A 24,754-nucleotide genomic window follows, 5' to 3' on the forward strand; every position below is an offset into this window, starting at 1 on the left:
ATCTTAACAATATTTGGTTTTCTGACCCATGAACATGGTATATCTTTTTATTTATTTGGGTACTTAATTTCTCTCAGCAGTGTTTTGTCGTTTTCAGTGTCCAGATGTTGTATTTTTTTCTTTGTCAAATTGATCCTTAACTATTTTCTTTTTTTATTTTTTAGTTTTTATTATTATACTTTAAGTTCTAGGGTACATGTGCACAATGTGCAGGTTTGTTACATATGTATGCATGTGCCATGTTGGTGTGCTGCACCAGTTAACTCATGATTTACATTAGATATATCTCCTAATGCTATCCCTCCCCCCTCCCCCGACCCCACGACAGGACCTGGTGTGTGATGTTCCCCACCCTGTGTCCAAGTGTTCTCATTGTTCAGTTCCCACCTATGAGTGAGAACATGCGGTGTTTGGTTTTCTGTCCTTGTGATAGTTTGCTCAGAATGATGGTTTCCAGCTTCATCCATGTCCCTACAAAGGACATGAACTCATCATTTTTTATGGCTGCATAGTATTCCATGGTGTATATGTGCCACATGTTCTTAATCCAGTCTATCATTGTTGGACATTTGGGTTGGTTCCAAGTCTTTGCTATTGTGAATAGTGCCACAATAAACATATGTGTGCATGTGTCTTTATAGCAGCATGGTTTATAATCCTGTTTTGGGAAGTCAGGGACCCCAAATGGAGGGACTGGCTGAAGCCATGGCAGAAGAGCATAAATTGTGAAGATTTCATGGACATTTATTAGTTCCCCAAACTAATACTTTTATAATTTCTTACACCTGTCTTTATTGCAGTCTCTGAACATAAATTGTGAAGATTTCATGGACATTTATCACTTCCCCAATCAATATTCTTGTGATTTTCTGTGCCTGTCTTTACTTTAATTTCTTAATCCTGTCATCTTCGTAAGCTGAGGATGTATGTCACCTCAGGACCCTGTGATGATTGTGTTAACTGCACAAATTGTTTGTAAAGCATGTGTGTTTAAACAATATGAAATCTGGGCACCTTGAAAAAAGAACAGGATAACAGCAACGTTCAGGGAACAAGGGAGATAACCATTAGGTCTGACTGTCTGAGCTGGGCACAACAGAGCCATATTTCTCTTCTTACAAAAGCAAATAGGAGAAATATCGCTGAATTCTTTTTCTCAACAAGGAACAGCCCTGAGAAAGAGAATGCATTCCTAGGAGGAGGTTTCTAAAATGGCCGCTCTGGGAATGTGTGTCTTACATGTTGAAGATAAGGGATGAAATAAGCCCTGGTCTCCCAGGCCTATTAGGATGAGGAAATTCCTGCCCAGTAAATTTTAGTCAGACCAGTTGTCTGCTCTCAAACCCTGTTCTCCTGATAAGATGTTATCAATGACAATGTGTGCCCAAAACTTCATTAGCAATTTTAATTTCGTCCTGGTCGTGTGATCTTGCTCTGCCCCCATTTGCCTTGTGATATTTTATTGCCTTGTGAAGCATGTGATCTCCGTAACCCAGACCCTATTCGTACACTCCCTCCCTTTGAAAATCACTAATAAAAACTTGCTGGTTTTGCGGCGTCGGGGGGGCATCACAGAACCTGCCGACACATGATGTCTCCCCCGGACACATAGCTTTAAAATTTCTCTCTTTTGTACTCTTTGCCTTTATTTCTCAAACCGGCTGACACTTAGGGAAAATAGAAAAGGTCGTACTTTGAATTATTGGGGGTGGTTCCCTTGATATAATCCTTTGGGTATATGCCCAGTAATGGGATGGCTGGGTCAAATGGTATTTCTAGTTCTAGATCCCTGAGGAATCGCCACACTGACTTCCACAATGGTTGAACTAGTTTACACTCCCACCAACAGTGTAAAAGCGTTCCTGTTCTCCACATCCTCTCCAGCACCTGTTGTTTCCTGACTTTTTAATGATCGCCATTCTAACTGGTGTGAGATGGTATCTCATTGTGGTTTTGATTTGCATTTCTCTGATGGCCGTGATGATGAGCATTTTTTCATGTGTCTGTTGGCTGCATAAATGTCTTCTTTTGAGAAGTGTCTGTTCATATCCTTTGCCTACTTTTTGATGGGGTTGTTTGTTTTTTTCTTGTAAATTTGTTTGAGTTCATTGTAGATTCTGGATATTAGCCCTTTGTCAGATGGGTAGATTGTAAAAATTTTCTCCCATGCTGTAGGTTGTCTGTTCACTCTGATGGTAGTTTCTTTTGCTGTGCAGAAGTTCTTTAGTTTAATGAGATCCCATTTGTCAATTTTGGCTTTTGTTGCCATTGCTTTTGGTGTTTTAGTCATGAAGTCCTTGCCCGTGCCTATGTCCTGAATGGTATTGCGTAGGTTTTCTTCTAGGGTGTTTATGGTTTTAGGTTTAACATTTAAGTCTTTAATCCATCTTGAATTAATTTTTGTATAAGGTGTAAGGAAGGGATCCAGTTTCAGCTTTCTACATATGGCTAGCCAGTTTTCCCAGCACCATTTATTAAATAGGGAATCCTTTCCCTATTTCTTGTTTTTGTCAGGTTTGTCAAAGATCAGATGGTTGTAGATGTCTGGTATTATTTCTGAGGGCACTATTCTGTTCCATTGGTCTATATCTCTGTTTTGGTACCAGTACCATGCTGTTTTGGTTACTGTAGCCTTATAGTGTAGTTGGAAGTCAGATAGCGTGACGCCTCCAACTTTGTTCTTTTGGCTTAGGATTGTCTTGACAATGCGAGCTCTTTTTTGGTTCCATATGAACTTTAAAGTAGTTTTTTCCAATTCTGTGAAGAAAGTCATTGGTAGCTTGATGGGGATGGCATTGAATCTATAAATTACCTTGGGTAGTATGGCCATTTTCACAATATTGATTCTTCCTATCCATGAGCATGGAATGTTCTTCCATTTGTTTGTGTCCTCTTTTATTTCGTTGAGCAGTGGTTTATAGTTCTCCTTGAAGAGGTCCTTCACATCCCCTGTAAGTTGGATTCCTAGGTATTTTATTCTCTTTGAAGCAATTGTGAATGGGAGTTCACTCATGATTTGGCTTTCTGTTTGTCTGTTATTGGTGTATAGGAATGCTTGTGATTTTTGCACATTGATTTTCATAATTTCTGATGCTACTAAAAATGACATTTCAGATGGTGTTTCAAAATTTTAAAATGTCATACTTATTGCTAGTATAAATATCATTTTGTAAATTAACCTTGTATTCTACAATCTTGCCAAACCCACTTAGTAGTTTTAGTAGTGTTTTTATAGATCCTACTGGATTTTCAACATAGAACAATTATGCTTTCTGCAAATAAAGACAGTTTTATTTCCTCCTCATCTATGTTTGCCTTTTATTTTTTATTACCTTATTGCTCTGATTAGAACATCCAGCACAATATTGAGTAGAGGTAGTGAGAGGGAATATCCTTGCTTTGTTCCTGATCTCCTTTAGGGGAAGCATTCATCTTTCATATTATGTTTCATTTTCATTGCATGTTGTTGTTGTTGTGTGTAGATTTATCAGGTTGAGGAAGTTTCCTCCTATTCCTAGTTTGTGAAGAATTTTTATCATTAGCTGATGTTGGATTTTGTCAAGCATTTATTTTGTATCTATTGAGATGATCATTTTTTTTGGTCTGTGAATGTGGTGAATTATGTTGATTTTGAAATTTTAAACCATCGTTGCATTCCTGATATGAACCCTACTTGATCATCATGTATTATTCTTTTAAAACAGTGTTAGAATCAATTTGTTAAGAGTTTGTTAAGAATTTTTGCATCTATGTTCATTAGGGATATTGGTTGGTTGATAGTTATGTCTTTTTCTTGTTGTGTCTTTATCTGGTTTTCGTGGTAGATTCATACTGGCCCTGGATAATGAGTTGGGAAAGTTCTGTCTTTTTTAGTTTTCCAGAAGAGTTTGCATAGAATTCTTATTTTTTCTTCATTAAATGTTTGGTAGAATTGACGACTGAACAAATCTAGTCCTGGAATTTTCTTTGGGGGATTTTAAAAAAATAATTTTAGACCCACAGAAGAGTTGCATAGATAGTATAGAGAGTTCCTATCTACGCTTCACTTAGCTTCTGTTAATAAATCTTATATAACCGTGGTACATTTGTCTGTAGTGATGTTCACTCTTCCATTCCTGTTACTAATATATGCCTTCTTTCTTTTTTTGCTAATCAGTCTGGCTAGAAGTTTATCAAGTTTTAATTTTCAGAGAACCAGCTTTTCATTTTGTGTTTTTCTATAAGTATTTTGAAGTCTCATGTTACTTGATAGATGAAACAGACATGGCTGCTGCTTTTTTTTTAACCTGTAGTGGGGATAATTTTAATTCAATACTTTTCAGATTCTATTTCACTTTATAGTTTCCTCATTTAATGACTGCTTTTGTTTGTTTTTCGGTTGACCAGCTCTTGTAAGTCCTTGCCTAGTGTTTAGGAATGGCCTCTGGTTCAGAATATTAGTTTTCTCTATGAAATTCAATGTTTAACATCACTTTGGAATGGAATACTGTTCCAGTATTCTGAGGCTTAGTTGGAGCTTAAAAGACTTTAAGGAAAAAGCTTAAGAGGAACTAAGGCAAGATGATATATTCACACTTATACATTATGTTAAATAAGTTTCAGTAAACAGGTTTTTTTTCCAAAATTTTTTTATCAATTGTTGTATTTTTTCACCTCCTTTAGAAATTGCCATGTCTAGAAATCTAAGAACCTGGTTTCTTTTGAGTTTTGTAGTTTATGTCTTATTTATTCTCTATCTCCAGAAGAATCATAATTACTTTAAATAACCAAATGTTTTCATTTCAAGAATATTAAAATGGATTGGTTAAGGTGTGAAATACACTCAACTACAATAAGGAGATAATAATCTGAGTAATGTTAAAATTTTCTTAATATCTTACATTTCCCTTTTGCTATGTTAATAAGTTTAAGATGAATAATCAAAAACATACTTAAAATTGTTAGTGTTTTCAATGAATTTTTCTCTATATCCATCTTTGTCAATCAGCAGTTCACTTTGTAGTTTCCTCATTTCATTATAGTCTAAATTCAAGATGAATTGCGCTTTTAGTTCTACAGTTGACTATAAAGATATTAATATTCACTAGCAATTAAGTAGTTAGGATATTTCAGAGTTTAATGATCAGAACAAATTCTGTGTAAGTTTGTTATATAAGATAATATAAACCCTAATTTCTCTGAAAGTTTTAACATGCAGAAGAATTAGCTTAATTGTGGCTAGTAATAAGTGCCAATGAAGTAAAGATATGATTACCTATTATTCAGTTTCACCAGTATCAGTAAAATGTGGTCCCTTATGATAAATAACTGATCCATGTTTAGAGTTCAGCTTGATTGTTTGTATTTGTGTATACTTTCTATCTTTTTTTTGTTTTGTTTTAATCCTGTCACTACTAATATGTACTTGGTATGTACTTGTTTTCAGAAGGGGACCATCTGGACCAAGATTTGGACCTAGAAATGACAAAATTAAGCAGTAAGTTTTGTTCATTTGTTTAAATGATAATCATATTTCTGTGTAGACTAGAGATTGGCAAACTGCAGCCTGTGAGCCAAATCTGGCTGCAGCCTGTTTTTATAAATAAAGTTTTATTGGAACATAGCCATGCCCATTTGTTTTCATATTATCGATGGGTACTTTCAAGCTACAATGGCAAAGTTGAGTAGTTGTGACAAAGCTGTGGCACATTTTATGGCCCACAAAATCTAAAATATCTGCTGAGTGTCTGGTCCTTTACAGAAAAAGTTGTTGACCCCTGATGAAGACTAAATATAACTGCTGGGTTATAAAAACCTAATTCATTTTATTTTCTCAGAATTATAGCTAAGGAAATGCAGGATTGTTGGTTTTTTTATGACTTGATTACCTTACGTCAAATCCATTTATTTAGCATAGTCTGAAGGTCTATTTTGGTTTTAAATCTGTAGCTTGATTCCTATTTTCAGAATGATAACAAAGGTAATATAATAGCTTTAATTTGTTGATGTACTGCATGTTTTTATCTACTTCCAGAATTTTTTCATATCTCTTATTTATCGTAACCCATATATTGAACTAAGTTTTGTGGCTAATTTGTGGTTTAAAACCTTTGAGGTATGTATTATTTGGTGATAGATGAGGATAATATGCTGTAATCAATGTGTCTGATATTGGAAAGATATGAGTCCTGACTGGAGGGGAGAAGGAATGGACAGAGCAGTGAGTCACTTGAGGGAAGGCTCTGGAAACTGACCAAGCTATAAAGACTAACTGTGGAATGTGAACTGCATGGCCCAGGTTCAAGACCTAAGGAGGGATAATAGTCACTACCCTAAGCCTGGGTATAGATGGCACATTGTGGGAAGGGTTCTATAATGGAGTATCTAGTTATTGGTGAGATACTTGGGCTTTACTCAGGTAGCTGTTGGTGTGAAGAAATATTCCATACTTAGCCTAATTCTAACTAATGGATTTTGAGATATGGAACCAAAGAACCAACAAATGATTACAGGTACTAGACTGGGTGTATTAGTTTTCTATTGCCATGTAACAAATTACCATAAATTTAGCAGCTTAAAACAACACACATTTATCATCTCACAGTTTCCTTGGGTCAGGAGTTCAGGCACTTCTTAGGTGAGCCTTTTGCTCAGGTTTAACAAGATGGCAATCAGGGTATCACCAGGTATGACCAACTCAGGAAGTTATCAGAATTTATTTTCTGCAGCTATAGATTTCATGGTGCTTCTTCGAGGCCAGTAGAAGAGAGAATCTGTACTGTTTCAAGTCTCTGATTTGACTAAAGATACAACAAGCCACTTTTAGATGTAATTTATTACTTATATAGTAAAAGGAAGAGTAGCCAAAGTTAGTAGCTCTCAGAATTATTGTCCTGCATACCAAAAATAATGATACAGCTGGGTGCAGTGTTTCATGCCTGTAATCCCAGCACTTTGGGATTCTCCTTCAAAGGAGGATTGCTTGAAGCCAAAAGTTTTGAGACCAGCCTGAGCAACAAAGTGAAACCCCCTTCTCTTAAAAAAAAAAGGGGGGGTCAATGGCTGCAGTACAAATTGTGGGATACTCTATTGCAAAGGAGCTATTTCTAGACTGTGGTTTTTATAGTCTGCACATAGAGTCTGCAGAAAGTTTATACCTCATCAGAACCTGGGAAGTGATAAGAAACTGCCTTATGATAGTCTCATAAGGGAAACAGGGAGGTGGATGGAAGAAGACCTCATAAGCCACTCATTCTCTCATGTTCCAGGGAGATCACAAGCATTCTACCAGGACTCAAATTAGTTGTAGTTCAAGCCTGTATGGCATATGTGGATGCCAATGTGTAATGTCTGAGCCATTCTCCTGCACTGAGCCAGAATGACTTCTGTATCCACTCACATGTTCTCTTTTACCTAAGCTGCCACTGGAGAAGAGGGCTCCACTGATGACACACCTATTTTTTGTCCTGCCAGTATGCTCTGTTTCCTGTCTGATATGCTTCTGAAGAGTGAACCTAGTAAGGGGTGTTGCCGATTGGGGTCTTTTGAGTATGATTTTCCAGCTGAATCCCCAAACCACCACCAGTTGTACAGAGTAGGCATTAAAGAATATATGTCTATGTTAGTAAATGCCAAACATACACACATGAATTTGTATATTTATGTATTACACTATTAATATCGCAATAATTTTGGTGATCACAGAATTTTAGAATAATAAGGGATTGTTAAGTATAATGTTTTTTACTCTAGAGCTGAAAGCTTGCTGGATTTAGTTAGAATAAGGTCGTTCATCAAGCATGCATTAAACCTTGATTAATGCTTATCTAAGCAGGGCATGACTCACCAGTGTGCCCAACATGGGGGAGCACAACTTGCCACACAGCTTACCCAAGGACAAATCCCTGGCATTATTTTAGTACCCAAAATTGCTAGCACTGGTCAGTTTATTTACTTAAGCTGTTATCACCACTTAATTTATAACATTTCAATACAGAGTGTTTCCTACTGCATAGATTAGCAACATCGTTGCTTTCTTTGAACTTGATTAGCCACATTTATTAGTGTTGATAACAGATTGATCCTACAAAAAATACTTGACATCACTTCTTAGGAAAGACTCTTTTTGAGGACAATTTTTAAATATTCACATGTCTACATAAAATTTATGCTTCTCTTTGGAATGTTTCCTTCGCTTTTTAAATTTTGTTTTGTTTTTAAAGAGAGTTTGTTCAAGCATAAATTATGAGGATGGACCACCTGGAAATACCAGCTCCAAAGGAATGGAGTCAGCATTCCAGAGTAGAGAAGTTAAGGTTTCATTTATATAAGCAGACAGGAACTTTTAGCAGGATTACATTTCCTTTGCCTTTAAATTCAACAATAGCATTATAAATGTCACTCTAGTGAATTGTAGACATTCTGTGTCAGGGATAGGGAATCTCCCAATTATAGTCTTGGTCAGACCAGCTTAACTTTTATAAGATTCCCTCCCCCACACCCCAGGGAATATTCTATGGTGTAACAGCAATATATATGTAGTTGGAAAAATACAGCTTAACTTAAAACTTCTTTTGTCAGCAGTGCCTTAAAAGACCAGAAGATGGGGATATTAACTATGAAAATAAATATTTTCTTCCAGGGATTTTTGCTTTGTTTGTTTTTTGAAACAGGGTTTTGCTCCGTCACCCAGGCTAGAGTGCAGTGGCACAGTCACAGCTCACTGTGGCTCAGTTGATCCTTCAAAATCCTCAAAATCCTGGGCTCAATTGATCCTTCCACCTCAGCTCCTGAGTAACTGGAAACTTCAGGCACGTGCCACCATGCTTGGCTAATTTTTTATAGAGACGGGGTTTCCCTATGTTGCCCAGACCAGTCTCAAACTCCTGGGCTTAAGGGATCCTCCCACTTCAGTCTCCCAGAATGCTGGGATTGCAGGCGTGAGCCACTGCACCTGCCAGTGTTTTCTTTATAAAATAAGGGGTGCGTATTGCAGAGCGTGAATTTGTTTCTTAATCAAAGAGCACTGACATTTATCAAGTATGTGCTGTGTGTTAGGCACTATGCTAAGTGTTTGAATAACACTATCTCATTTAATCTCACAAGTAGAGATTATCAGCTGCATTTTAAAGGTGAGAAAATGTTAGGCTAAAACAGGCTTCCAAGATGAATTCCAAAGTCACATACGTAGTAAGGGATAAAGTTGTATTGCAAACCCAGGTTTGTCTGAATACAGAACCCAGGGGCTCTACACTATACCATACAGCTTCTCTGTTGGTAATTAGAATAGAGCCATTTCAGAAACACAGGTGCCGTCAGACTCTAAGAGGATTTAAAACAGTACTGAAAATGTCTTTTCCTCATTGTGTTCTCTCTCATGTCTTTTATTATCTTATATGAATCGCCTTTAACTGGCTGTGATATAAAAATCTCCACCCTTCCTTCACAAACTAGCTTTTCCTTTGCATTCTTAATTTTTTATTTTAGTTAATAGCCATCGTCTACTACCACTTAATTGTTCAAATTATAAATCTAGGAGTTGTCTACTCTTTTCCCAATTCCTTCACCCACATCCAGTTAATCTCCTAGTTCTTAAAATACTACCTCCTCTGACATATATTTCCTTATCCTAGAACTTTCTCATCATCCACTGCCTCTTTTACTCTGCCTGATTAACTCTTGACTCCTCAAAACTCAGCACAGGGGTTTTGATGTCATCTCTGGTCCAGGCTGAATTCATCAAGGCTACATGACTGATACTATGGGCTTCCTTCTATTATATCCCTTAACGTATGGTAGTATATGGATATCAGTTTTCCCTACTGGAGTATAATCTTTCTAAATACCAGGCTCATAACCTTCATGATGATAACTTTGATGAATAGCATAATAATAACTTTTTTTTTCTTAGACACAGGTTCTCACTCTTGTCACCCAGGCTGGAGTGCAGTAGTACAATCTTGGCTCACTGCAGCCTCCACCTCCCGGAGGAGGATCCTCCCACCTCAGCTTCCTGAGTAGCTGAGACTACAGGTGCACACCACCATGCTCGGCTAATTTTTGTATTTTTTGTAGAGACAGAGTTTTGCCGTGTTGGCGAGGCTGGTCTCAAACTCCTGGGCTCAAGCGATCCTCCCGCCTCAGCCTCCCAAAGTGCTGGGATTACAGCCCTGAGCCACCACACCTAGCCATAAGTTTTTAATAAATGTTTTTTGAATGAATGATATATTTAATTCAGATTTGAAAATATGTGTTAAATGCTTACTTTGTACCAGCCACATTTCACTTGACCTGGGAAATAAAAGGATAAGTGGGTTAGTCTCTGTTTTTAAGGCATTTATAGTATAACAATGAGGACAAGACCAATGTGAAATACAAATAGAAATCAAAGGACTATAACTATTGTGAAAATGTAAAAGATCATGGGGAAGTATGTTATCACTTTCTTTGTAAACCAAACTATCTCCGTATTAAAGTAAATAAGCAGATCATTTTCTTTTTTCTACAAAAATTGTGTTCTGGGTAGGGAAACATCCTGAAACACAAAAACAATCATGAGATTTTTCATCATTGAGTGAAGGTTACACAGTAGCTGGATTCAGAGTGTTACACCAGCAGATAATTAATGTGTGAAGGACAAAGCAGCAATAACTCACTAATCGTGTAGCAGAAAAATTAAAATATTTGCGGTTTCCATTATCAATAGTGATTTATTATATGTGTGCCATGTTGTTGAGGGAATACTTGTTGGTTTATGATACTCTAGTAAGAATCTAGAATTTTATCGGTTCTGTCCCAATTAATCTGCCTGTATCCATGGAATCTTATCCTTAAAGGGTTTTGTTTTTTTTCCTTTGAGACAGATCTCTGTTGCTCAGGCTGAAGTGCAGTGGTGCAATCACAGTTCACTGCACCTTAACCTCCTGGGCTCAAGGAAATCTCCCACTGCAGCCTCCCAAGTGGCTGGGACCACAGGCACATGCCACCATAACCAGCTTATTTTTAAATTTTTTTGTAAAGACAAGGGCTCACTCTGTTGCCTAGCCTGGTCTCAAACTCCCGGGCTCAGGGGATCCTTCCACCTTGGCCTCCCAAAGTGTTGAGATTACAGGCATGAACCACCAGGCCTGGCCTTTAAAGAGATTCTGGGACCATAACTATTTTATTAGCTTTTTGTTTTCATTTTAAAAGTATATATCATGTCTACAGCCATACCACCCTGAATGCGCCCGATCTCGTCTAAAAGTACATATAGTATCCATATATTAATATCCATAATAGCTATAATCTGATCGTGTGTAGGAGCCTTAGTACATTTTATTCATTCCCTTCCTGCTATAGCACCCTACTTTAAGCCATTAATTATCGTCACTTGCATATGACAAAAAAAAAACTGGCTGGGAATTTCAAAATTGATCCTTGCTGAACAGTAGCTTTGCTTTTGTTTGTAGTTAAATGGAGGGCTCTACACTCACTGCTTTATATCTCCTCCTAAAGTAGCTGAATATGCTTTATAGGATTTATACTCAAACTGTTCATTTGTTCAGCAAATATTTATTGAATGGCCACTCTGCCCCATGTACCACTATAGGTACTGGACTTACAAAAGTGAACAAAATAGGCAAGATCACTGCATTTGTTGAGCTTACCTTCTAGTGGGGAGAGGCAGAAAATAAGCATGTAAATAAGTAAATAGGGACAATTACTATTACTTTATATTTGCTTACATGCTATAAATAAAATAGAGTAATGGGGTAAAGCATGCTGTTTCACAGCTATAAGGTTAATACAGTGCATTCAACATACATTCGAACATATGTTCCATAAGGGCTGGGATTATTGTCTGTTTTGTTCAATGTTATTTCCTCAGTACCTAAAACAGTACATAGTAGGCTCTCATTATTTGTTGAATAAATTGATTCATTGTGTATTTGTGCCATTGTTCTTAAATAAGATGAACACCTTTAACTCTCTACTTAGGGGATTGGGAGTTGCAACAAGATGTCTTAGAGATTTAGGGGTTCTTTCAGATCTGTTTGGGCAGAAGAGAATTCTGCATGCCCAACTTTGTTGAGCTTCAGTCTTATATCCTCCAGTGAAATAATGTGTGGGAAGCACAGAACTCTGGGATGCTGTGAAAAATCTTGAAGTTTGTGTGTGGGTAATCAGTGGGTGTACATAATGCTTTTAACATGGGAGGGAAGTGACTGTCATCAAACTTAGTAATTGCTACTTGAATCTGAGAGTACTTCTGAATCCACCTATGTCTAAGTGGGCCTTCATTTTGTTTTTATAGCAAACTTTTTGAAGAACTAGCTCAGTGATCGGAAAGGATAGAACTCTTTCAAAATTAAACATGACTGTGCCTCACCCCTCACTTACTACATTAGTTTGGGGACTTGTGTGGGGTAGAGGGCGGAGACCATATTTGTGTATTGTAAAAAATTGTTAAAGCCCCCTACACACTTCTTCCTTTTCCAACTAGAAACATAATTGCATATATACATTTAATGTTTATAACCATCATGGACCCTTAACGACAGGCTACGTTTGGAGAAATGCATCATTAGGCAGTTTCATTGTGTGAACATCATAGAGTAGAATACTTACACAAACCTACATGGTGTAGTCTGCTACACACCTAGGCTATATGGTATGGCTTATAGCTCCTAAGCTACAAACCTATACAGCATGTGACTGCACTGAATACTGTAGGTAATTATAACACAATGGTAAATATCTGTATGTCTAAACATATCTAAACGTAGAAAACATGCAGTAAAAATACGGTATTATAACTTATGGGACCAGTGTTGTAAGAGTGCTTTGTCATTAACCAAAATGTTATGCAGCACATGTCTGTAGTCGCTAGTAATGCAATGCACTTTAAACAGTGTTTAGTATGAGGACCATGGATTTGCTTTATTTCTCCTTTTAAATATTTCATTGTTGTGACTTATTTCATAAAGTAATTTAAAATAATTTTGTGGTTAGAGCAACAGAGGAGAATAAGACACTTAAAATAATTCAACATGTCCATGTTTGTGTACTCTGGAGGTAACTCCTGAATGAGAGTAGATAGCTGAGGACAGTTATTACAATTTTAAGTTTAGGTTAAGTCTTTATTGAACAGCCTGAAATTTGGTTAAAACAGGCCCCCATCATCTAATATAAAGGATGAACAAACAATCGAAAAACAGAAAACAATTTTTTCCTTTTTGCTTCCTGGTGGGTACTTCAAAATATTCCCAGGTGTCCCCAGTTGTCTTATACCCTGTTTAAGAAAAATCTGATGAGCAGTGAAGAATTCTACCCATTGAGCGTCAGTATCTCTTAGAATATGCCCTACATTTCCATTTTGGAAACTAGGTATGTTTCATAAGCCTTTACCTTACCTGAGCAAAAGGTATGTTAAAAAGTATGTTAAGGTACCTCCTTTGTTAGCCTTCATGTATGAAATATGTAGCAAAAGTAGGCTACAGCGGTGTCTATGTGCTGCCTCAATAGCCTGTTGAAAAGAAAAACTGATTATTTTTAGAGAAGCTGTTTAACTAAATTCTGTACTTAATGAGCATGCTGACAGTACATTTAACTTGCTTATGGGTTACAAGTCAGAAGCAGGGCTAAAAGTAAGCTATCTTTAAATATTACTTTAATTTATATCATATTGTCTTTCATTATCTGAGTACTGAAGCCCACAAATGGAAGAACATTGCTACAAAGTCTTAAATTTAAATTTTATAGTTGAATAATTCTCTGAGAATTTGCTATTCTTTATTATGTCTAATGAAAGTTTTAAAAATTGTAAGCATTCTCAAAAGAAGGATAAATAATTGTGTATCTTTTTTAAACTAGTGTTCAGAATCAAGTGGATGAAGTTATTGATGTCATGCAAGAAAATATTACAAAGGTAATTGAGAGAGGGGAGAGACTAGATGAACTACAGGACAAATCAGGTACAGATCTTCATGTATTTCTTGATATTACTAATCTGTTTGCTCGTTTTTGTCTTCTACTTGTCTAGCCAGCATTTACAAATCTTGGCTTAGGAAATTGGCATTTGGTTCTTAAGTATATGATTTTAATGGTTTAATTTTAACTCCTTTACTTTGAGTCATCTTATTGTTTCATTATTTTTTAATTGTTCAGTGAAGAATGAAGAATTTAAAATTTCATTGTTGAAGAGTGAAGAGTAGAGCTGTTTTTTCTTTTGCCCTGTGATATTGATGAACTTTGTGTTTCTCATGATCTCAGGGCCTAAAGACCTACTCACTTTCCAACACTTGTTTCAAACTTATCTGCTATTTTTATTTTATGTTTTACTTAGTCACCTTTCTTTACTTTCAGTCATTACACCTGTAACCTATACCTATACCTATACCTGGCACGTACTTGCCACTCAAATATTGTTTGAATGGTGAATGGCTGAATACCTGATTAATCTTTGACAGACTTTAGAAAAAAAAAAAAACCTTGCTTAGTCACATTTAAAATGTATATTGTTTTCCCTTAAAATCAGTCACTTTTGATATCTTCTAAGAAGCTAACTTCTCAACATGTAATTTTTTTTCTAGAGGTGTGCCAAGTATTTGAATTTTTAAAGAGTATTTTCTTACTAGAATTCCTAAGTTTATTTATAAGCATTAAGGCCCTAAAAAGACTTTTCTTAATTTTATAATAAAAAAGAAGTGAGAAAACTGATCTGCAAGCTGTTTTTTGCTTTTTGTTTTCGTTTTTTTAATAATGTAGAATGCCAGAGTTTGTGGGTGGAAAAAAGGGAGAATGCTGTTTTCATGCTTAAAAGGGAATAAATTTGCAGAAGTAGAAATTAATATTTTCTTATCTTTGTGTGACTAGATAAAAGAATCCTGTTATGTCGTTTAATCCTTCTCTCCATCCTCTATGTGATATAGAAAGCTTATCGGATAATGCAACAGCTTTTAGCAACAGATCCAAACAACTTCGAAGGCAAATGTGGTGGCGTGGATGCAAAGTAAGTAAATCAGAAGCTACTGGATAGACTGGTCAGCCTCTGAAGTGGTATTCAAACACATGAAGAAAAAAGGGCCTCTAGAGCATAACCTCTGTGAGAACAGGGCCTATAACTGTCCTGAGACGTGGTAGAAATTCAGTAAATACTTGTTAACTTAATTGCTTTTGGGATAGGGATAACTAAATAAATCAGTATGCCTAAAAGGATGTTTTCATAGATTTTTTTCATGAAAGTAATCCTCATTTTATTAATATTTGACTACCTCTAGACTTATTAACTTATAACAAATATACATTTTTTCTTGAAATTTACTATTAATACTTTTTTGGAGCAACCTCTATAGCATTATGTAGAGATATCAAAAGTAGGAGCTAGAGAAAAATATGACTTTCGGTTGAAAGGGTAAAAAATAAAACCTTATATATCCGAATCTGTTAAGGCAAATGGAGTTAAGAAAAAACTCCACTTCCCTCATTATTCCAGAAAAATAAAAAGTAAAAGAAATTTTTACCATTTTTAACAAGGAAAACATTGGAATCACTACATACTAATATATACTCCTGCAAAACATTGTATAGAAATACATTTACTTCTTAAATCAACTGTGGCTACTAATCATTAACAGAAAATGTTTTTCACATTATATGAGCAAATCTTTTCTTTTTTTCTCCTGATTCTAGGTGTAATTTTTGGCTTTGTTAAAAATTTAGACATGAACTCACTGTTTTTAGTCTCTCATTTTCAATTTCAAGTTTAGCAATAACTTCTTTTTTTTATTTTTATTTTTTATTTTTTTTTTTGAGATGGAGTTTTGCTCTTGTTGCCCAGGCTGATCTCGGCTCACCACAATATCACCGCAACCTCTGCCTCCAGGGTTCAAGCGATACTTCCGCCTCAGCCTCCTGAGTAGCTGGAATTACAGGCATGTGCCACCATGCCCGGCTAATTTTGTATTTTTTTTTTTTTTTTTTTTAAGTAGAGACGGGGTTTCTCCATGTTGGTCAGGCTGGTCTTGAACTCCCGACCTCAGGTGATCCGCCTGCCTTGGCCTCCCAAAGTGCTGGGATTACAGGCATGAGCCACTGCACCAGCCAGCAATAACTTTCTAAACCTGACTTAGCCATATGCTGAGGATTCTTTCCAAGAGTTACCTTGGATTTATTTATTTTTATTTGTCTACCTATTGAATCGTCCTACTTTCAGAAGTGGAACTGAGGGAAGAAATATGTTTCATTTCTCCCCTTGTTCAGAATTTAAATTTTCTATTCTATTTTAAGTTACTTATTCTTTAAAGAATAAATTTATTTTCTTTAAAGTCTCTTTTGTGTGTGTGTGTGTGTGTGTGTGTGTGGCACTCTTGCTGTGTCTCCGAGACTGGAGTGCAGTGGCACAATCTTGGCTCACTGCAACCTCTGCCTCCTAGGTTCAAGTGATTCTCATGCTTCAGCCTCCTAAGTAGCCCAGGTTCAAGCAATTCTCCTGCCTTAGCCTCCGGAGTAGCTGGAATTACAGGCATGTGCCACCACACCTAGCTAATTTTTGTATTTTTAGTAGAGACGGGGTTTCACTCTGTTGGCCAGGCTGGTCTTGAACTTCTGGCCTCAAGCAATCTGCCCACCTCAGCTTCCAAAAGTGCTGGATTACAGGCGTGAGCCACCACACCTTGCCTAAAGCTTCTGTATCTATAGAAATTTTCTATTCTGTGAGCTAATTTAGGAAAACAAAAAGTCCATGAGCCACTCACCCCTTCTCTCTCCCAAACTCATGTACCCTATTCATGTATCCACAAAAAGATGGTCATAATGTACATTTTGCCTAGCTTTTTTTTTTAACCATTTCTAAAAATGTTTGCTTTGTACTTTACGGGGTTTGGGTCAGAGGAATAGTGTGCTTTTAAGGAGGAAAAACATTGAGTTATATTTTTAAATAGTCATCACCTTGAGAACCTCTGGGGACCATGAATAGCATCGACCATGTAATGAAAATCATTGTTCCATAACGTAACAAACACCATTTACAGTAGCGAGTATTCTTCATTTATTATTTTCTAATGCTTAGCTTCCTTCAGTTTTACTGTACCCCGTTAATACTTCATTGTGCTACTGTTCATCTGGGGCAGCCTCCCTGTGCCTGCCATTTTCTAGATTGACTTCCATAATAGTAATTTCAGAAGGGTTTTAAGAAAAAGGATATAAGGGCAGAACACAGATCAGGAGTTGCCAGTGGCTAAGGGGGATGTCATGCGGTTGGAGACTGACAACAGGTCATGAGGAAACTTGTTAAGGGTGATGGTGGAAATGTCCTATATTTGACTGTGGTCATGTTTATTAACAGCTGGATATATTTGTCAAAACCTATCAAAAGTATTTTAAGAGGATAAGTTTTATTCTGTGTAAAGTGTATCTCAATATACCTGGCTTTAAAAATAAATGAGTTAATAAAATTATCCATGGGTGGGGAAAGAGAATCACTAACACCTCTCTTAATATATCTCGGGGCTGTGAAGCTCTTATATGTTTAATGACAAACAGATTTTTGTTCATGTTATTTGGAATAAGAGAGCTTTGGACTTGCATGAATACAATACTGCCATTTGGAGTTGGAAACATTTTCTGCCCAGTGTTAGAAACCCAAGGAAGAAAACTCTATTCATTGAGGTGTTTTAAAATTGATATTGATGTTTTCATTCAAATCTTCTTAAGTAAAGCCAAACACATGTTTAACAGGGCAAATTAATGTACATTTCAGGTAAAGTTGAAAAACTACTGTAGAAATTCCAAATTATTTTAGAAATGTTTCAGATTAATAAAAAAGGCTTAAAGTACTTTAGTTTATCATATAAACTGAACCTCTGTGATTTGATGGGCTTATTACTAATGTGAGACCAGAGAAAATATACAGTATTTTAGCAACTCTGTTCAAGTGTCAAGATATGATGAATAACATAGGCCATGCAATTCAAATGGTTCAATACATAGAAGGTAGCAGTTTATAGCACTTCTTTTCAAAGTATATGAGAATTCTGTTGGTTTTTTCTCCCCTTACTTTCTTCTTTGCATTTTTATCTCCATTTTGAGGAATATATTTTAGATTCTTTATGAATAGCCTCATTTAATAAGCAACTTTGCCTAAGAGCATTCTGTGTCAGTTTTGTAGTTAAGAAACCTTAAGGTGATGAGATGATTTAGTATGATGCAGTAAATAGAACAACAAACAGTCTTGACTTTATTAACAAGTCAAATATTAATATCTTTATATGCCCTTTTGTGTGTTGTAGATAAAAGCCATCATGGCTTTGGTTGCTGCTATCCTTTTGCTAGTGATTATCAGTAAGTATTTATTGGATTATTACTTTCTGGGGTATCATTTGTTTTGGAGTTCATTTTAATTCCCTTTTATTTTCATTTGACCTAATATGTCTGAAGTCAGGATTGAATAATGACTTCTGACCTGTCTCAGGAGCTCTTAGAATCTATAGATCTCTGAAAATGCTCTTAAGTAATATGTAAAATTTTATGTGAATATGTATATGTACATTTTTATGGAGAGAGGGTCTATATCTTTTGTCATATCCTCAAAGGGAACTCCTGTTCTGCCCCCAACCCTCACCCCCAAATCCAGGGCTAAGTGATTTGTTCAAGGCCAAATCTGGTTCCTACTACACTAAGGTCTAAAGTACTCATTTTCTATTTATTATTAACTCTCAGGAATGGCAGTTTGCATTTTGTAATATTGTTTTGGAAGGATAAATCCAAATACATTCTCCAGATGATTTTTTTTGTTTGGTTTTTGTTTTGTTCTGTAGTTGAGCATAATTTCCATCATTAAAGCATGACTCCTTCCCATCCTTTTTCCCTTAACGTTCTTTTAAAAATCAGATCATTTTAAATATCTCTTTTTCTTCAAGGCCTGTCCACCTATGTTTACAGAGGTTTTATGACGCTTTGGAAAGTATCTAAAAATAATCATTTGAAAAATTATATTATGCTGTTATCTTTTTAAACAGAAAAAAATGTTTTGTTACAAGGAAATACAGTCAGTCCTCATTATTCATAGATTCTGTGTTTGCAAATCCAGTTACCAGGTAAAATTTATTTGTAACCCCAAAATCAGTACTCATGGTGCTTTCACAGTCATTTACAGACATTTTCAGAGTAACAAAAAATTGTAAGTCCCCCAACCCACACATCCCTAGCTGAGGTTAAACAAAGCCATTTCTGCCTTTTTATTTCAGCACTCATAACATAAACATTCTTTTTGTAGTCTATTTAGTACCACATTTTCTGCATTGTTGTGCTTTTCGTTGGTGATTTCACTGTTTAAAATGGTCCCCACACATGGTGCTGAAGTGCTCTCTAGTTTTTCTCAGTACAAGAGAGCTGTGATGTGTCTTCATGGAGAAAATACACATTAGGCAAACTTTGTTCCGGCATGAATTATAGTGCTGTTGGCCTTGAGCACAGTGTTATTGAATCAATAATACATATTAAATAAAGTGTCTTTAAACAGAAACACATATAAAACAAGGTTATGCATTGATTGACAAAAATATAGTAGCCAGAGACTCACAGGAACTTAACCCTATATTTTCCCTAGAAGTAGTGGTTCAATATTCACTAATTTAGTGTTTATAGTGACCTTATAGAAAATAATTACCTCAGAAACCAAGAATCAATCATGTATATATGGTGGGCAATTGGAAAATGTGAAATATTAATAACAAAAAGAAGAAAAATTCAACTATAATCTTACAACAGAGATAGCTACTACTAATATAACTGTTATATATACGTCTCTTTTCCTATTAATATACAAGCATGTTTTTTAAAAAACTAAGACTATATTATATGTACTTTCTAATAAATGTATTGTGAATATTTTCCCAGGTTATCAAAATTTTTAGTAATATTTTAACAGCCGATACAAGCTATGGCTGTGCCATTATTTATTTAAGATGCCAATGTTAGACATTTAGGTTGTTTTATGATATTTTTTGCTTCTCCTTTCCCATTGATTATTTATTACCTCAGATAAAAGTTCAGTCAATCCTCATTACCCATTTCTAAAAGTAGACACAACTACATTTAGGAATATTGCTTCGAACATAGCATATATATCTGATGTTGATATATTGCTTTTTTCATGTTTCTCTTACAGTTCTTATAGTCATGAAATACCGTACTTGATTTGATGACAGAGATCTTCATTAAACAAGATCTGGGACAGTAATAAAAGATTGCTGCATAATTTAAATGAAACCTATGTGTATATAACTTTCAAAACTTCTTTTTCAAGAAACTAAGAGGCAAGTATCACTTCAAATTGGAACGTTGAGAATGTCCAATTATCTTCTCCCCTTCTAACAAAATGTTCTTTTAATAATTATGTTTAAGGCAAAGAGAACTAGCCTCTATTTTTCCATATTTCAAGGATCTAATTTGAAACTAGATACTTGCCAGTTCATTATTTGTGTATATAGTTAAACACTGATTATAATATTTCATACTAATATTTTAATGGCATAAGGACTTGCATTATTGCATTAGGGAGCGGGTCATGCTGGGGGTCAGGAAGCCTGTGTAGAGTACCAAATTATATGCTGAAAGAGATGCATAACCATTCTGTCAATATTTGCAGAAATATAGTTCCTTTCATATTACAGTTGTTTTGCAAGCAATTTCCACATTTATAGGTGTAACAAAAGCTAAATGTTGTAAATGTTGTTGCCTTCAGCTATAACTAAAAACATTCCAGTAAATATATTTTTGACTGTGTAAGAGAATGTGTAGTAATTTTTTTGGCATTTGGATTATGGAAATGGAAATTTTTAAACAGTGTGAAAAAACATGGTATGGCACCATAAAACTGGAGATAATAAAGTTATTGAAGAGTGTCATTGGAGTATTTGAAAATGACCAATATATAGCTGCCGGTCATGGTCCAGTCTGTTTTCAGTTAAACTCCAATAAAGAGAGACCAGTCAGTCCTAATGTGAGTAAATGAAATTTACAGGTAACTTACTCCTTAATTTTATTTTAGTTAATAGCCTCTAACTTCCAACTATCTCATTTACCAAAAGTACAAAAAGTAGCAAAACCATCTATTAATACTTTGAATTTTATATCTTTGCATTTCGTGTTCATCCTTGAGGAGATGTATGTTGCATAATCAAATTTTGCATCAGCCAACAGTAATGAGTAGTAGAAAGTCAGGAACCTAGGTATATATATGTGTGTGTGTGTGTGTGTGTGTGTATATATATATATATATATATATTTGTATATATATATGTGTATATATGTACATATATGTATAGATATGTATATATGTATATATAGATATGTAGATATGTATATATGTATATATAGATATGTAGATATGTATATATGTATATATAGATATGTATATATGTATATATATATACACACACACACACACATATATACATACATACATACATATGATAATCAGTCAGTCGGTAACCAAATGCTAGAGAGTGACCATTAACCTAAGCCTGTTTTTATAATGAAAAAATGTGTTAACTTTAAAATATGCCAACCTCCTTGTGTCTTTTAAACAAGTCAGAGTGAAAATACATTGTCCCCTAAGGTGTGGGGAGAGGAAGCTTTATAATAAAATTAGTGATTCTGCAGAAACTTGTGCACTGGATATCTTGAGAATATGAATATAAAACTCCCTAAATTAAAAATAGGGTTAATAGAAATTACCAGTATTTAAATAGGGAAAAATGATTTTATGTTTATTTTATTTAGGTTTTATTTATTTCTTTGGTCATCTTAATGCAAAATGAATAAAGCATAGAATCTGGGTTTGTCTGTTTTTAAAATTCTACAAGATTATTACTAGGAGGCAAAAAATGCTGTTTAGAATGGAAAGAAATTTGAAGAGAGAAAGCAGACTGAGACACTCAAGACAGCTGCAAGTTATCTAAGAAGATCTAAATAGAATTACTAAATTTTATAGTTTGCTTAGAGCATTTAGAAGGAGATAAAGGTCTTACATACTATAGTGTATTGTCTCTGGTCTCTATGCTCTTTGTAAATGTCAATTAATGTAAACAGCATCTGAACTGCTAATAAATCTTTTAAGATACCCAGAAAAATGAGCATTTTTAGAATTTCAGTAGCTAATAATTCAGGAATGGAAATATTTTAACTGAATGGACAGAATCAGTCCTAACATTTGTATGTATGTCCTTTATTTGAATTGGAACTAGGCTCATAAGTGGTTAATTTTCCATTAGTTGATGTAGCAATCTGGTTTCTCCATAATATCTACAAGTGAAGATGAAGATTACTTCTCAAAAAGTATCCATATTTCCAGTGTTTCTTTTAATACAGTATGCCACTTTTAAATAAATAATTACAAAAAGTAAAATTATAAAATTTTTAAATTTAAATAATAAGTAACAGTAAAATTTTTTGACAATATATATGTCACTGTCTTTGTAATTTAAACATATTGCTGCCTGGGATATGGGTAACAGACTTATCACTCATAGAATTTTGTAGTAGTGATGGCTTGGTTTGAGTTTATCATTTCATCTTTCTTGGTCTTGATTAATCCTGAAATCCTTAAAATGGCTGGCATGGTTATGACTTTATTGTGGTAACCTTGGAGATATAAGCCCTCTTACGATCAAAAACAGAAGAAAAAAATATATTGTTCAAACTGATGCCAGGCCTACCTTCGTTCCCTCCCTTAATTACTTTTTTTCTCATTCAGCTCAGATCATCCTGCACTTGAAAAATGAAGTTTTACCACCATCAAAACTATCATTATTTAACAACAAGTGAAGATCAACAGAAAAATTCAAGTAGCTTTGCAAATACTAGTTGATACTCAGTGAAATCACGTCACTATTTTGATGCCGAATCCATACCCTTGTGATTTATGTTTAATTACAGAAGCCTATTGCCTTGCAGCAATTTTGTTGTTATAATACTGATTAATTGGTTACTCCTTCTTATTATAACTCAGTAATACCTGTGGTCATTTGGTTCCTCTATCCTGACAAAGTTCACTGGAAATTGCCCTCAGATTTTATAAACTGGGGGATTTCTTAATTAGATAAAAGTTCACTACTGAAGATGGAATATTATATAAGATGGAGGAAGGGTAATTAATAGACATGAGATATAGAAATACTTTGTTAGCCCTCCTATAGATTGCCTATTGTAGTCTTTCTGTGCATTTCAATACTCTGTATTAGGAAATTATAACTTCAGCACTTTTGATAGCAAAAATTGGCATCTTTCAATTCTGTATAGTATGTGGCTATCCTGTAAATGATAATATGTGTACAGACTGAGAAGGCAGGAATATAAAGAAATTGAAATCTCTCATTGCCGGTATACTCTAAAACATGCTTGATACCTTGTCAGCATCATTGCCCACATTGACTCTGTATTTACATCTGTATATACACTATGATTAGAAAATATGCAAGATATTGTTTTTCCATGTTAAGAACAAATGCCATTAGAAGATGTCCCCTTAATTGTATTGTCAGAGTATTACTATGTCGAGGATGACTGTTCTGTTAACCTAATTTTGTGTTTTCACATGGAAATGTGATTGGACTCCATTTTTCTGTGAGTTGAGAGTAAGAGCATAAGTCAGTTTGAAAGCATTTACAAGTTTGTTTTAAAATATAGTGTAGTGCTTATATTTGTGCAGGAGATTGCCACAAAGCAGTAGAAAGACACTGGATTCTAAGGGCTGAAAGGTGCTCTACTTCTTGACTTGTTTTTTCCATGTTGTAGACAAATGACATCATGCTTTAGATTGATGTAGGGTTTAGATCCTCTTTAATACTTTGAGATAGTCTTATTCTGATTTTTTTTTCTTCTGGAAACCAAGTAGAATTAGGGATGGGAACACAAATGCATTTATTCTGGCCCCTGTTTTATTCCAAGAAGCTTCTTGGAACAAATCAGTAGGAATTGAAAAGAAAGCATGACCAACCCAATTACAGGGGATAAATGTAAGCTTGTTAAAGTAAGCACCACACCACACCATGTTTCTGTCTCCCCAGCACCCAGCACAGTGCTGTGAACCTTGGCAGATGCTAGATAAATGTGTGTTGAATGAATGTGCCTATGAAGCCACAAAGATGCCACATGTTAGTATATCAGTGAGAGGTGACTCCACAGTGCTCCCTGGAGAAGCAATATGAGTGACTGAAGAGTGGGGCCTTTTGCTTTTGCCTGGATATAGGGGTGCTCTTCTACTGTAATTGGGTGTGGAAAAACTCTGGCTTTATGGTATTCCATTAGGTTCTTTTCTTTTAAAGTAGTCTTAAAATCAAAGTATCCAATATTTTAAAGCCGCAAAGTAGATTACATAATTAGCAGAGATTTTAGTCAGTAAAATGTTAGAAATCAAACTATAAGAAAATTCAAGCCCTTTATTTTGTGTCTTGGGTATATGTCATTATTTTAAATTCCACACTCCCTTATTTAATCACTTTGGTAAGTGCCTTTGATGTTTTGAAATGTATAGTGGGAGATGAGCAAATGTAAATGTCATGTGCCCTGTTCCCTAGCTTCTCAATTCCTCATAACCATTTTTACCAGTGTTGCAAAGTTTAGACCTTTGTGTTAATATCAGAAGTATATTTGTAGCCCCTCCATAGTGAACAATGAAATAAACTATTTCATAGAAAACAAAAATTAAGCACTTTGGCTTATTCAATATGTGTTACCTGTTGCCTTAACTTCAAAGCATAGCTTGTTTAACAATAACATCTGGATAATCACC

The 24,754-nt window shown here is 35.1% G+C and overlaps 1 protein-coding gene across 6 annotated transcripts in view; it reads left to right on the top strand.

Annotated features, from left to right (window-relative positions):
• Positions 1–24,666, top strand: part of VAMP4 (vesicle associated membrane protein 4) — a 49,296-nt gene extending 24,630 nt beyond the window's left edge. For 2 of the 6 annotated variants that reach the window (XM_054442782.2, XM_054442794.2), the window contains exons 4-8: positions 5,426–5,476; positions 13,834–13,934; positions 14,892–14,971; positions 18,249–18,300; positions 20,129–24,666. In XM_054442782.2, coding sequence (XP_054298757.1) covers positions 5,426–5,476; positions 13,834–13,934; positions 14,892–14,971; positions 18,249–18,300; positions 20,129–20,157 — 313 coding nt within the window. In that variant the 3' untranslated portion in view covers positions 20,158–24,666. Of the gene's footprint in view, positions 1–5,425; positions 5,477–13,833; positions 13,935–14,891; positions 14,972–18,248; positions 19,707–20,128 lie in introns of those variants that run through there. The other 4 variants (XR_008492815.2, XR_008492814.2, XM_063648724.1 and 1 more) reach the window with 4 other exon arrangements.
• The last annotated feature ends 88 nt before the right edge of the window (positions 24,667–24,754 follow it).

Source organism: Pongo pygmaeus, chromosome 1 (assembly GCF_028885625.2).
Source record: "Pongo pygmaeus isolate AG05252 chromosome 1, NHGRI_mPonPyg2-v2.0_pri, whole genome shotgun sequence".
NCBI classification, from domain to species: Eukaryota; Metazoa; Chordata; class Mammalia; order Primates; family Hominidae; genus Pongo; species Pongo pygmaeus.